General features: G+C 44.3%; 1 protein-coding gene across 1 annotated transcript in view; it reads right to left on the bottom strand.

Annotated features, from left to right (window-relative positions):
- The window catches only part of PAPPA (pappalysin 1), a 253,181-nt gene that overhangs the window by 88,382 nt on the left and 149,051 nt on the right, over positions 1 to 15,748 (bottom strand). The window contains exon 11 of the mRNA XM_044920426.1: positions 3,899 to 4,092. Within this exon, the coding sequence (XP_044776361.1) occupies positions 3,899 to 4,092 (194 nt within the window). The remainder of the gene's footprint in view (positions 1 to 3,898; positions 4,093 to 15,748) is intronic.

The following is a 15,748-nucleotide window of genomic DNA, read 5'->3' as shown; positions in this document are numbered from 1 at the left end:
CTGGAAATGCTTAGTCTAAGCTTTACCCTCAAAGGATTAACCAAATAAATTGGTTGGTTGACTGAAGGTCTGTAATCCCTGGAGAGCCCTGCGCATTCCAGGTCGTCAGTATTTCCATTTCCTTCTTACGCCACTGCAGAAGGAGGGAGGTGCCTGTCTAGATAGGAGGAAATGGACTGTGGTAGAAACACTGGGGGTGGGGGCAGGATGAAGGAATATCTACATCTCATTTTGGCAGCCTATGGTGTAAAGCACTAGAGAAATGCAAAACATGGAGACAAAATGAGGACAAGATGAAATTTTTGCAAGCACTTAACCCAAACCATTTCTGAGGTTCCCTGAAGAGAGAGAACTTGATTCCTTCGGTTCATTTCCATTTTTGTTCTGTCTCAGGGACTTCTTGAATTCCAGCCGGGCTGGGAAGGTGCATGGCCAAAATGTCCAAAGAATGTCTTTTATGAGAGGGTGGTCAGCCCAATTTGCACACCCGGAGGTTCTGATGGCTCCGATAACGTCTGGATAGGAGACTCAAGGCTTGGGGTGGAATGGTGTAGCCCTAACCAAATTTGGGGACCTTGTTGGAGGAGAATGGACACGTGAAAGACTGGAAATTATTAGAACAAAGGGCTTTCACAAAATTGAAACTCAAGCTTTCAGAAATTCTCTAGACTCATGAAGCATGATGAGTGCGGCTCGGTGGCCATCCCAGTGAGAATGTGCCAACTTCTTCTGACGGGGCTGCTCCTCTTGATAGAATCCTCACACCTCACAAGCCCAGGGGTTGGTTCTTCCTCTCCCTGGTTTCTCCCAAAGGCTCCAGCGCAGAGGTAGGCACCTATCCTTCAAACACCTGCCTTTACCATGTTTATAGTATAGGGGGGGAGACAGAGCGTGGACAAAGCTGGCTTGTAAAGAGGAACGAAGAACAACCATGGTCACTTCATCCCTCCCCCAAGTTAATGGAGTGTCCCAGTGAACGACCACCGGGGGACCTCACAACAGCCCACCTCGAAGGGATTGAGAACAGCCTGAACTCAGAGGTGTAGGCAGCGCCCGGGAGTCTGCTAGAGGAGAATCCAAGTGCCTCAGGGCATTTTGCACAGTGACACCAAAGATAGGATCTGCCCAGCCACGTTTCTTCCTATTTCCCAGTGTGGTTTTCCAGGTGTCCACTGACTTCTGACTTTTGGAGGTGGCCACATATTCCCAATCTCACTGGCAGCTTCTGCAAGATCCTAATCTTAGATTCTTCACTTCTGGGCTGTGTGGCTCTGGGGAAGCCACTCAGCGGGATGGGCTGCAGAGTGCGGGAGGGTCCAATGCAGTGGCTGGTGCACCTCCATGACCCTCCCCTCCCCACTCTCCCCGGGACCCAGGCTCCTGCATGGGAATTTCGTGTGTGTGCATGCACATGCATGCATGTGTGGAAGAGAGACAGAAAAAGAAAGAGAGGAAGAAGAAAAAGGAAAAAGTTAATTGCATTGGGGGAAGGCGAGGGGCACGTGGTGCATCTAAGAACCTCCCAGCTCCTTCTCTCAAGCCATCAACCTCTTCACTGGAAGCCCTGACTGGGTGAAAATTAACCAGCACCTCCTCTAATCAGCGCACACGGTAACAATGAAGGCCATGGTTATAGTCCCCCTCCTCTTCTCTGTTGTCATAAGGGACCCACCCTTACCCTCCAGGGAACACCTTGCCTAGAATCACGCGGGCTCCGTGTCTGTGTGCGCGTGGACGGGCGTGCGTGTGCATGGTGGGGGCAGTGCGTGAGTGATTTCTAGGCATTTGCTTTCAGTGGGGGAATTCAGGAGACTTTTGTTCTGCCGCCCTCCAGGCTGCCTGCCTGGCCCTGCACCCAGCCAGCAACACATCCCCTCCCCTGACCCTGTATTCTCCAGTGAGCTGATCTCATTATGGCAAATTTAGTTACAGCTGAAGTCTCCTTGTAACAAAGATTATGTCCAAGCCCAGAGTAATGGAACCTAGTCGATTTCATTAAAATAAAATTGGTTACAATGAATAATTCAATAGGATGATTTTGTTTCCTCATCTCCTCTTTGTAGATCGAAGAGCTAGTATTTATAATGATTTTTTGAAATTGGATTTTTGTTTAGGAAGAGATAATCACCCATAATTCCTGACAGCCCCTCCTTAAAAGGCTGGGATAATTGCCCCGTGAATTCTCCTTTCAAATGCTAAGGCTGGACAATTCCTTCTCTCTTTTTTCTTACTTTAGCAGCCATAACACTTTGGGTGGTTTTGAAACACAGCTGCTGCCTCAGCTCTTGCTCATATGAGATTCTGAGTGTGTTAATTCCCTTGTTTGAATGATGTTTTTTAAACATTTCTAGAACCCGTTGCCAGTGTTGAATTGGGAATTCCTGGCTCTATTGCCGGCCAGCCCTGCTGTTCCCGAGCAGGACCTTCTATGCCACAGAGAGGTAATGCCCCAGTATCTTCTCTTGGCGGTGCTCATTTGCATGCAGCAGTGTGTGTGTGTGCATGTGTGCGTGCACAAGTGCGTGTGTGCACGTGAAGTATCTACAGTCAATTAAACACATGTTTCCGGAGCACCTAGTCTTGTCTTGGCCTGTGCTTGAAGATGAGAGGGCAAAAGTGAATGTAACTCAAAGCTGTTCTCCAAGAATGAGCAGCCTAGGGAGAGCAAGACATGCACCTGGGTAATTCGGGTTCAAGGTGACAGGTGCAACCAAAGAAAAATTCAGCAAGTACACAGGTGGCACGGGGAGGATGAACCCTAGACATCCACTTACTCACTCATTCATTCATTCCTTGATGCATTCATTCACCAGGCTGGCACTATACAAGACTCCCTTCCACCCGACTTCGGGCAGTCAGAAACAAATGCAAACGCATAAATAATCTAATGCATGTAAACACAAGCAAACAGACAAATGAAAAAATGGCCAAATAAACACTGCGACTTATAAATGAAGTGGACCTATCTTGTACCTCATCCAGGGATTTTCACTGGGCCCCAGAGGAAGGTCACATCTCTCTTTCATCTAGACATCACCTGAACCCCCCACCCCGAGTCAGGGAAGCAATATGAGAGAGGAATGGCTGCGAATAATGACTCATCTGCAAGGCCAGGAGCAGGCTGGCCTCTGAAGATGGCCACCAGGCCAGGCGGTTGGAAGCACTGAGTCGTGTCTCTGGGAAATGGGAGTCTCGGAAGAAGGCAGGTGCTTGCTCAGCAGGATAATTGGAAAGGGGGCTCTGGGGACAGCACGGCCATCCCTAGAATCACACAAGCGCTGGTGGCCCCAATCTCTTGTTCCCTCAACTAAACTGGCAGTCCCCTGGGGCAAGAATCCTGGAACATAAATAGTGCATTAGGGGACTGAGGAGTGAGTCACAGCTTTTTAGAGTGGGGAGGTCCTTGGAGATCATCAAGCTCAACTACCCTCTAATTTAAAGATGGGGGGAAATGGGGCCCAGAGAAGTGGGGAGACTAGTCCAAGGTCACACAGCAAATTCATGATAGAGTTAATTCACAGGTGAGTGCTCAAAGAGCACACAACTTGGCACGCCCCTCCAAACAAATAAAGCAGGACTCCCCAAAAAGAATTTAGTCTTAACCCATTGAATTCCAGCGGCATATCCAAAATGGAATTCCTTCACCAAATATGAATTATAACAGGTAGAGAAACAGGAGGACAGGCTTTACCCTACTATGCTGATGTCCCCTGCACTTAACCATCCCATTGTCTCATCCCTGACAAATGGTACTTGTGAGGTCGTAGGATTACATTTGATTAGAGATATGGTCAGGGGGCCACGACCAGTGACATTACATTTGAGGAGGGCAGCCCGGAGGGGCCGAGCAGAGATGCAGAATGTCTGTAGGAAATGTCACACGTGGCTGGGAGCTTACCTGGGAGGCTGCCGGCTGGCCAATGATGACCCAGCCTGGGCACTGCTGGTCCTGATGCGATACTGAAGCATTGGATGCCCACTGATCCAGGAACCCCTGGGGCGTGTAGACCCCACAGTCCTTGATGCTAGTTTTTTGTTCAAACTCCTCACATACGCCATCACCATCATGGAAATAGCACCGGCTGGGTTCATCTGCAGGAGATGGACAGAGAAGGGAGAGAACAGATAGATATTTGTTCTGTGGTCTCAGCTGAAATCCACAGTGGTGGGATCAGACGAGCAGAATCATCAGCACTGTAATGCCCATCATCAGTAGTCACGAGGGATTATTATTCACCCTTAAAAAAGGAGATCCAGCCATTTGTGACAACATGATGAACCTGCAGGACACGATACTAAGTGAAATAAGCCAGACATAGAAGGTCCACTAGTGGATGATTCCACTGGAATGAGGAATATAAAGGAGTGAAACTCATAGGAGGAGAGACTAGAATGGTGGTTACCAGGGGCTGGGGGGGAGGGGGAAATGGTTGAGAGTTACTGTTCAGTGGGTATACAGTTGCAGTTATACAAGAGGATGTAAAACATCGCACTTATAGCTAACTTTGTGCTTACGGTTGTATTAAGTGTATGCATACTTGAAAATTTAGAGCATAGATCCTGTGCTATATATGTTTGGACACACACAGATTCACCAACACTTCATTATACCCCAAGTGAGCCCCACAGCCACCTTGTGAGGAAGGCATTATTATTTTAATTATTTCAGTCCTCCAGATTAGGACACCGAGATCCCATGTGTCTTCAATAACGTGCCCAAAGTTGGGGCGCCTGGGCGGCTCAGTCAGTTAAGCATCGGCCTTCAGCTCAGGTCATGATCCCGGAGTCCTGGGGATCGAGCCCCGCATCGGGCTCCCTGCTCTGCGGGGAGTCTGCTTCTCCCTCTCCCTCTGCCTCTCCCCCCACTCATGTGTATGCACTCTTTCTCTCTCTCTCTCAAATAAATAAATAAACTCTTTAAAAACAATAACACCCAAAGTCACACAGTGTGTTCATGCCAGATCCTGGTTTCAAATTCAGGCTTTCACTTTCCAAGTTCTGGGTACATTATCCGACACCACAGAACTTCACAGTGGCAAACAGGTTTACTGAGCTCCGAAGAGAGTCCCAGTGTCACATGAGGAAGGAACGGATACATCGGAGGAGCTGGCTTCAGTCCCCGCTCTGTAACTCAACTGCTCTGTTCCTTAAGACAAATCCCTTTCCCCCTCTGGACTCGAGCAGATAAGAGGGTCCGCGTGCTGGGCCTCTGGGAGCCCTTCCTGTCTACTGGCCTATGCTCCTCAGGGCTTGGTGGTTAAAGTGAAAGGCCAAGTGAGTTCTCAGGCTCCCATGTAATTCACATCACAGCAGTGATTTCTGCGTGGGACAACTTAAAGCTGCAGCTGGCTGCAGTGATTCTCAGGGGCCAGGACACAGACCACGGAAGCGTGGAGTTGGCAGGTGCCTTCCAAGGAGGCAGGACCCATGCACGTGGCTTGCTGGTTCTGCACCGAACAACACAAGGAGAAATCAGAATGCAGCCATCTGAAAGAGATCCCCCTGCCCATCCTTCAATAACTCAAATGTCAGGTCGTCTGTGCTCTTTTCCCAATACTTCTAGGGCAAAACTAAATACCCCTGCCTGTGTGGGTTCCTATTTTATGAGGGTCCCTACCCTAACACTTAACTGTGCGATCCTATCTGCATGCTGCAGTTCCTCTGGAAGACTGAGCTTCTTGAAATCTGGTCCCTACTATGCCGTGTCTTCGAGTGCGCTTAAAATCATCGTCCAAACTAGTGATCGAGATGCTATTAAAAACTATGTCCAGGCAATAGGCACATTTCCTGGGAAAATCTGAACATCCCAGGCATATTGGAACATAGGGTCATCCAAAGGATACTGGTTGGTCTAGGACATCCTTCCCCTATTTACTCCAAAACAATAGAGTGGAGCCCCATTTCCAATCAGGAATTGACTTCTGTCCCTCAGATTTGCTATATAACTTTGCACAATTAGCTTCACCTTTCAGCCTCTGGCTTTCCATCTGTAATACAGAAACGATGGTCCTAAACACCGTAATAATGTTGTATGGTGACAGATGGTGACTGTACTTATCATGGTGAGCACTGAGTGATGTACAGAACTGTTGACTCAATATATCATACACCTGAAACTAAAATAACATTGTATGTTAATTATACTTCAACAAAAAGAAAAGAAAGGAATGATTGTCCCAGCCAGGACAACCTCTCAGGATACCCACAAAACTCTCATAGGACATGGACATAAACATGCTTGTACATTCTAGAATAACAGTCAAGAGAAAAAAATTCTTCTTCTAAGGGGTCAATTTATTTCTAGCTGGTTGGATGGAATCACCTTGTGAAATCAGTACTCACTTAAAACACTGTGCAGCATCCCCTCCCCACCAAATAGAAAGAGCCAGGGTCAAGTAGAATTAAGACTTAGATTTCTAGGATGCTGACTATCTGAAAAAGGAGTCTGTGAATTCAGGGGCAACAGAATGTTGAACCCCTTCCAAGCTCCAAAAATCCCTTGTTTATTTCAGCAAACAGTTTACATAGTGAAATACTATCAAAAGAGCCAGAATAAATCAATTCATTATAATTCAATTATTTAAGGATGAGTCTGAGCCAGCTGAGGACTCCAGTGACCAGTAGCATGCCTGGCAGCTCAAGGATGGAGAGAAGACAGACTCAGCACTTCTCAGTAGCTCCAACCTCTTGGTGAACAGGGCCAACTTAACATATAATAAAATGTAGACCTTGGGGCGCCTGGGTGGCTCAGTCGTTAAGCATCTGCCTTTCAGCTCAGGTCATGATCCCAGGGTCCTGGGATCGAGCCCCGCATCGGACTCCCTTCTCAGCGGGAAGCCTGCTTCTCCCTCTCCCACTCCCCCTGCTTGTGTTCCCTCTCTCACTGTGTCTCTCTCTGTCAAATAAATAAATAAATAAATCTTTGGGGCACCTGGGTGGCTCAGTTGGTTAAGCGACTGCCTTCGGCTCAGGTCATGATCTCAGGGTCCTGGGATCGAGCCCCGCATCGGGCTCCCTGCTCGGCAGGAAGCCTGCTTCTCCCTTTCCCACTCCCCCTGCTTGTGTTCCCTCTCTCGCTGTCTCTCTCTGTGTCAAGTAAATAAATAAAATTTTATTAAAAAAAAAATGTAGACCCAATCCGAGAGTGACCAGCCATTAATCCAGACTCTACGCTTTCAAAACGCAGTCAAGGGAATTGCAAAAAGCACAGGTTTCAGCATCAGGCAAAGCCAGGTTCAGATCCTAGCTCTGTCATATATAGGATTATAGGACTTAAATAAGCTAACCTAACCTCTCTGAACTTTATTTTCTCATCCAAGAAAAGAAAAGGAGGAAATAATATATTTACCCTGTGTTGTTGCACTTATTTCACAAGATGATGTGTGCACAATGCCAACAACTTCACTCATTTTAGCTAAGGGGAGACTGAGATCCAGAGGCGGTAAGGAGTCTGCTTCCAGATCACAGACGGAGATGGTGGCAGAGCTAGAAGTAGGAGCCTGGGCTTTTTATACCTCAGAGGGTAATGCCCCTCTGCCCCCATGCTCTAGCTACAGAATAATGAAACCACATCCTTTTGAGGATAAGATCGCTTGACTGCTCGTACCACATTCTCCCCCTCCAACATGAAGACAGGGAGGGTAAGATTATAATAAGATCACAGAAGATCTATTCTCTAAGATGACTTAATTCATATTCTCAGCAAAGACACCTCAGAGTGGCAGAAATTGGGGCTAAAGCTGAGTTCTCATGAGGGCTAACTTCTCCCTGATTATGTTTAAGACCTCCATATTTCTGTCTGCTGGGACTCAGCAGAACCAGGGAATGAAGGAGAGGTCGGGGTAGGCATAGCAGGTAAATAAGTGGGAAGGTAGTTCAGTAGATGATGATAGATAGATAGATAGATAGATAGATAGATAGATAGATAGATAGATGATAGATAGATGATAGATAGATAGATAGGCAGGCAGAGACAGAGTTAAAAGAGAGATAGGAGGTGGTGGAGGGAGAGAGGGGGAGAGAGAAAGAGAATAAATATGCCTGGTTTCTCCTCCAAGATTCTGCTGACAAAGCTACCATGAGCCACTTTTTGAAATAACATCCTTGGACTCTGCTATTCATTTTCTTTTGCTACTGGAGTCCCGGGGGCCCTTCAGCTACATCTGCCAGTCTTCATCTGGGGAATTTTCTCTCCCTCTCTACTCCCATGCCCCAAGCACTGTAGAGAACAGAACGAGAAATGGAATAAAAATATGTGGCCAGGAAAAACAAAGACGGCAACAACAATACAATAAAACAAAACTGGCCTTCCCGTTTTCATTACATCCATTTACTTGGTGCTTTTTGAACACTTTACGCTGGTAGCTGAGCAGGTTATAGTGAAAAGAGTTTAAAATCAATACCAAGGTCAAATGACTATCTTGGCACCTGCCTTCCCTGTAGTAGCTAGGCAGCACTGATCATCATATAACCCCTTGGAGCACTCAACAAATAATTGTTGAATGAATGAATGACAAATCCAGCACTCCCAGTGCACGTACTCCTGTCCAAACATAGTTCACACTCTGCACCCTTTGAGAAGTTTCTTTAGACAGGGTCTTAGGGTGGAGGGAAAGGAGCTGAGATGCCATTGGTGACTGGCTTACAGTGGGCTTGCACTGGGCAGTATGATTTCCCCCCCCTCACCCCTTCTTCCCCTGACATAAGAGAACTCCTTGTCTCAGACTCAGTCCCTCTTGTGCAGTAACACATTTAGAAACTGCTCTATCCAGCTAAAAGACTTGATGTGGGGTGCAGGCATTGCCAAGTCTGTCATCCCCAGCTGAACATTCCTGTGCTACTTTCTTTTCCTTCTGGAAGAAATGCGCTCAGCTCCAGGAGCCTGAGGCAGATGGACTCTCTGTAAGTGGACAGACACAGATGATGCTGCTTCTCATTGACTTAATTTTCACTTTCCATCTGTCTGGAGCATCAGGATGAAATGCCATTGCCTTTGCATTCCTGAGGCTTGTCTGAAGGACACTATTTGAGATGCTCAGACATTATTGCCCTTATTGGAGAGCGTGGAGCCAAGTCTTAGGAGAATGAGATGAGTTTACCTTGGCATGTAAGCAAAGGCTGGGGCTTAGGCTTTTGTCAAGAGTTCTTGTCCTTAAAGTCAGAAAGCCTGGATTCAAGCCTCTAATCTGTCCATGATCATCAGGTAATCTTGAATCTATTTACTTATAGTGGAACTACTTCAACCCAGCTGGGTGACACTAATGAACTTAGCTTGATTAGAAAATTGCGAATTTGCAACACCACTAGAATCCTTGAGGTAAATGAAAAAGAAAGAGCTAGAGAGTTCATTGCTGGAAAAGGAAGCAGGTACGTAAATTGCTCTTGTTAGCTCAGTACAAGATCTTAGGATGATTTCCGCAAGCCCTCAGCTCAAGAATCTTGAAGACCAGACAGTCATAAGCCATTGACTACTGCAAAACGAACTCAAGCTAATGTGTTCTTCAAACAAGGCCTGAGATAATGTGTATTCCTCAGGATAGGGGGATAATTTAGCAGATTTGAGGAGTAACTCTCCTACCCCAAATCCATTTCTGCCCATGCCATGCTTCACATATAATGTTGTGACAGATTTCCCTGCTTATGGAGATCATCTTCCTTAGGTTGGCATACAAGACCCTCCACAATGAACCTCTCCTGCAGTTTTCCACACCAGCCATTCCCCATCATTCTGTCATGACCTCACAGGGGTTGTTTCCTCTGCCTAGGATCTACTTCTCATTTTTCACTTTGCTAAAACTCCTGCCGGGTCTTCAGATGCAGCTAAGAGCGTCTCCTCTAGCAGGCTATCTCCATCCTCCCTTCTCTCTTACTGACTCCCATCCTAGCTTGATCAGATGACCTTCCTCTGTGCTCTTTCTCACAATTCCCAGATTCCCCCCATCCAGCTTTGGTCAACCTGTCTATGAACAAGACCCTCTTTCAGCCCTATCCCAGCAGGCAGAAGGTATCTCTGGGTACAAAGTTGCTGACTCTCACCCCTGTATTCCCAACTCACAGCACAGGACCTAGAATGAAGGAGGTGCCTGACAAATGGTCGAGGAATAGATGAGTGGATGAATGACAAATGAAAACAATGGATGCATTATATTTACGATCGATTATTACCAGTTTAGGCATGTTCTCAACTAACCAGGTGTTGGTATACTTTTCTGTGATGAGATTACCAGCCATACCATGACAGTACTGCAAACCAGATTTCATCAAAACAGTGGTATCTTCTTCCAGTGGAATGACATATCTTGTCTAAAAGGTCAACTAGCTTTGCTATAAAATTTCTTCAAACTTTGGGACTGATTGCAGTTATTCTAAAACAAACCCACAGTGGCTGTCTCACAAACATATCCATAATGTCCATATGGGACTAAGAAAGCAGTAATCCTCTTGCAATCATTTCAGTAATGAATGGGCAACAAATAAGAGGCACTAAAGCTTTCTGAAGATTCGGGAGTGAGGGTCATTATTATCCCCAGCTAAGATCACCTTTACTCCTTGATATGAACTGGAGAATAGAATCAATCCTGATAACCAGTATTTATTTACCCAGTATCTGCTCTGTGTCTGTGCTGGTACTGGGGATACACTGACGCATCAGACTAGGCTCCTCCTTTCTGGGTAGAATCAATACTGCTTGGGAAAACAGGGAAAGGCTTCCCAAGAAGACAATTTGGGGCAACATCTTGGAGGAAGAAAAGAATTTGGGGAGGTGAAGGGAAGAGTATGAGCACTGGATGAGTCTCAACCAATGTGTGTGTATATGAGGAAGCTGTCAAGGTTAGAGCCACGGGAGAATGATGGGTCCTGGAACGATGAACTGAAAAGCTGACCTGAGGCCAGTGTAAGGAAGGATTGCAATGCCATGTTGAGGTATTTGAATTTTCCTGTTTAGAAATGGAGAGACTTTGAAGATTTTTCTGAGCAGGAATACCTGTGATTTTCATACTCTTAGGGGGCAGTGAGGTACAAGACCTGATTTTGCTTAGTAGGTGCACCATTTACTATTTATTTGACTTTGGGGAAATTACTTCGAATTTCTAGACCTTGCTTTCTTCATCTGAATAATGGTTGAAGGATTGAATGTTTACTATCATGCTCAGATCACTTAATAATACATGTGATTATATAACAACCCAAAATGTTTGCTTAGTTTCTTCTGTGTGCTAGGTACTGTGATAAACTGTAGGTCCAGGGTAGTAAATAAATCATCCATGACCTTCACCTCATGGAACTTATAGTCTAGTGGTAAATGTTGGTGAAGCACTCAGGACATAACAGGTGATCAATAAATGGTCTATGACAACAATGATGATCTTGGAGCTGAAAGCAATGATTTCATTTCCTGTATGGGAAAGCTGAGGTTCACGGAATTGAAGTGATTTGCTGAAGCCTTTAGAGAACGTCTCTAGTAGAGTCAAGACTAGATCATTGTTCTTGAATTCTTAACACAAAGCCCTTTCTACTACACCATGCCGATTTACCAGACTGGGTTTTCGGTATATAATTCTGGTGACAAAATAATTTGTTACCTTAACCAAGTTTCAATATTCCTTTTGGGAATCTCCATTTTCACTTTTCACGACATCCCTGGTGTGGTCCAAATATTAGTAGTCTGAGAAGCTATTGGGGTTACTAAGTCTCTAGCCCATTGAGAAAAAAAAAAAACACTCTACAGATGACAGCTTTAAGTAATAGGAAATGTAATAAGTAATAAGACTCAGGGAGTAACCAAATAATTTGAATGCATGCTCTCCTATCATGGGCTACCTTCCAAAGGATGGTAGAATTTACCAGTTTTTCTAAACTTCTTGTCTGTGAAGATGGGTCAACTTTTGAGAAATTAGTATCCATTTCTATTTCCAGCTGAGGGAACAGTGATTGGCATTAGGATATTCAGTTAGTCCAATGATGACTATTTTCCGTATTTTTTTTAAACACCAGAAAAAATAGTATTTTTAAATTCAGCTGTTTGTTTAGGGATGGGTCCAACCACAACAAGCTTCATGCCACATAACAATTCATCCAAACAACAACAAACGACCAAAAAATGCACAGTCTTTGTGTCCAAATAATAGCTTCTTGGAACATGGGAAACTGGAGTGCTTAACCCCCAAAGGTTTACAAAGGGGAAGCTTGGTAGGGAGATGGTGGTGGCAATATTGGTATATGTTTCCTCTGGAACAGAAATGACTGGACTTTATATCGCCCATGTTTCAAAGGCTTCATGTCAAACCCACACTGCTGACTTTGTTTAATTCTGTTCAAACTGGGATTTGTCCTTAACCTCCTCAACCAGATCAGCCTGTCCGGAGTACAGAAGACAGGGTGGTGAAGGGCTTCTAAAGAATCATGAATCTGCTAACAAGTTTCAGATGCTGGTTAGGTCTACTGAATCTGAGGAGCTTAAGTTGGTTTCTGGTTCCTGCAAGGGTTGGCCATATATAAAAGTGAGCCAGAAATTCCTTCCTGTGTTCCACTGTGACAACCAGGCATCATCTAGCAAGCAGAAAGCACTAGGAAAAGAAGGATGGATCTGGATATAGCCTCACATTAACACTCCCATCCCGCACCCAGGCCTATCATGGAGAGCACCGTCCGGGGGACAGGTTGGTCCTCTGTCCACTTGGCCCTTACAGTACTCTCTTAACTGGTTTGGGTCTTCCTCATTTCCTAAGAGTAATGAACCTAAAGTGATTAATCTATGAGCAATTTATCTATGATGGTATTTGAAATAAGTACTTAGTTGACTTCTGCAAAATGTGAACGTCCCCACCTAGCACTCAAATCCTTCCATAGGCTAGCTCCAACTGTCTTGTCTATCCTCATTCCCAACCACAGCTCTGTCCTCAAATGTTTCTTCCCAGAATTCATAGCTCAGAGCTTCTGTCCTTATTTCTTTAGCCTGAAAGGCTAGTCTCTGCCTGAGTCTCCCATAAAGATTTGACTCAGACATCTTTAGCTCCATGAAGCCTCACCTGTCACTCTTTCATATTGTTACTTGTCCAACACAAACTGACCCCCTTTCCTTCCTGCATCACTATTCCCTCCTTCCAAACCAGCAAAACAGGATATGGCCTATATAAAAATGTTAAAGAAATGCAAAAATTAAAAAATAAAATAACCTCCTTTCATTCCACATCTCCTTACCTCTATGTTTCCTACTTCACACTTCTCTTTCCATGATTCACAGAGTTTATTAAGAGTTATCTTTACTTATATTGCCCACCTTCTCACCTATAATTCACTCTTCAGTTCTCTCCAGTCTAACTTCTGTACTTGCTACTCTACCAAAATCAATCTTGTCAAGATCACCATTGACCTCAAGGTGGCTAAAACCATAACATCAAAATCCTCATCTTGCTAGACTGCCTTGAAGCATATAAAGAAGTAGCCCTTCCCTTTCTTCCCGAAGCATTCTCTCATGGATTCCATGGCACATGTCATCCCATTTCTTTCTGGCTCTCAGCTTATCCCACATAGACTTATTTGCTGTTTTCTGCTTCCCTAAATCTCTGTAAATGCTGCCAGGCTTCAGGGCCAGGCCTTGGGTCCCCTTTCCTATCTGTCTACATTCTATCATTCAGTCCTCATTTATAATAAAAATGTTAAAATATCTATGTGTCAATGGCTCAATCATTTCTTTAGAAATTACCTCTTCTCCGAGTCCTAACTGCCTACAGTGACATCTCTACTTAAATATCTATTTAAAAGCATCACGAATCATCATGTCTAAAGCAGAAGTAATGGTTTCTCCTTACATTCCTTTCCTCCTCATCTTATTAATGACAACATTGCCCAACAATGGCCAAACCAAAACCGTCTGAGTCATCTCTCCCATTTTTTCAGACTGCTCTCCAACCCCACATAAAGCCCATGGACACATCCCGTACACCCTTTGTCTCGGGATATTCTGTTCCATCGCTGCCACCCTAACCCAGGCCACTGTCACTTCTCCAATGCTCACTGAATTAGTCTTTTTGCTTCCTCGGTCTGTTTCCTAATCCCCCCTCCTCCAGAGCACAGCCAGAGTGCTCTTTTAAAAACATAAACTTTCAGGCCATCCTCCTACCTAAAACTCCTCAATGGTTTCCCATAACACATGAGGTGAGATTCAGTGTCTGTCTCGGTCAACAAGTTCCCACCTTAGCTGATCATCTACTACTGCCCCCCTCGCTCACTATCATCCATCCATCCATCCATCCATCCAGTTAACCCCCTGTTCAACATGCATCTATTTCTTAAATGAGCCAAATTTGTTATGGCTCCAGGAACTTGAACTTGCTGTTCATTTTACCTAGAATACTTTTTCTCTGGCTTTTCTCACAACCTCTTCCTTTTCATCATTTAGGGCTCAGTTAAAATATTACTTCCTCAAATAACAACCTTGTTTACTTACAGTAAGCTCACATCCAATTCCTCCATCCCCATTAGAGCATACATACCATCTTATTGTATTTCCTTCACACCATTATTCACTATCTAAAAATAAATCTTATGTATTATTGTTTCTCCCCCCCACCCTGCCCCATGTGACACAGGTTTCACGGAAGCACGTTTCCAAGTGCACACCTTTCTTTCGGATCAAGAAAACTGTCTCGCCATATTATGTAATTGACATTTGAGAATGAATGAATGGGTGACTATGTACAGCTCTTGGATTTTGAGACATTTCTGGGCTGTCTCCAGTGTTAACTTCTATTCACATCTCTGATTCTTAGGACAAAGCCATTCTCGTAGCTGCTGCTCGTAAAAGATGAATTAACAAAGTTCTTCTGGAGTTTCAGAATGTCTGTTATTGATTGTACTGAAGAGACCACAAACCTGACTTGAATCTGTTTCAGCAGATTGTACAATAGAAAGATTTTTATGAAAATATTAATTATAATGAGATCCTATTATAAATCCAAGCACACGTTAGAGGGAAAAATCCAATTCTATCTAAACCATCCCATAATATTTTCCCCCATGAGACATCATGCCTCACCATCTGTCCTAAATATTGTTTTAGTTTCTTTCTTAACTGAATTTCAAAGCAATGGAACATCTGGATAGAAAAGGTGGTGCATACCGGACTGAAATTTAATAAAGAGATTTGATGGTCTTATGAATTGGAACTTGAAGATACATTTGCATCACCTTGAATTTAGTATAGGTATTTGAATGGCCTAAAAAGATGATAAGCAAAGATAGTGATCCTAATAAGTGACAAGGCATTCAATAGAGAAGAATGCTCAAAGCCCTGAATGATTTTCAGCTGGGTCTCTTTTGGGTTCCAGCACTATCTCATGATATGGGAGAGGAGGTAAAATTCAGTCCCATAATGAATTATGTAGTGGCCACGAAACAGGCAGGCATCCTAAGCACAGGTAGGAGGGAGAGTGATACCTAGGACCAGAAGGGCTTTAAAAGCATGAGCAGGAAATAACAGAATGAGATTTGCCTTGGATAAAAGAAGCTAATAATAAACAGAGAAAAGCAATCTGAAGCATTTATATGCAGAGAATGTACAAAAGTGGCACAAAAGGGTAATGATGGTAGACATCTGCAAATCGGGTGTCCGTAGTTGTAATGTGATCTCGTTGCTCCACACCAAAAATAAATAAGTAAAAAATAGGTAAGAAAGAAGAAAGAAAGAAAGAAAGAAAAAAGAAAGAAAGAAAGAAAGAAAGAAAGAAAGAAAGAAAGAAAGAAAGAA

Source organism: Neomonachus schauinslandi, chromosome 13 (assembly GCF_002201575.2).
Source record: "Neomonachus schauinslandi chromosome 13, ASM220157v2, whole genome shotgun sequence".
NCBI lineage: Eukaryota > Metazoa > Chordata > Mammalia > Carnivora > Phocidae > Neomonachus > Neomonachus schauinslandi.
The sequence above is the reverse complement of the archived record's forward strand: the minus strand, read 5'-3'. Positions and strand labels throughout refer to the sequence as shown.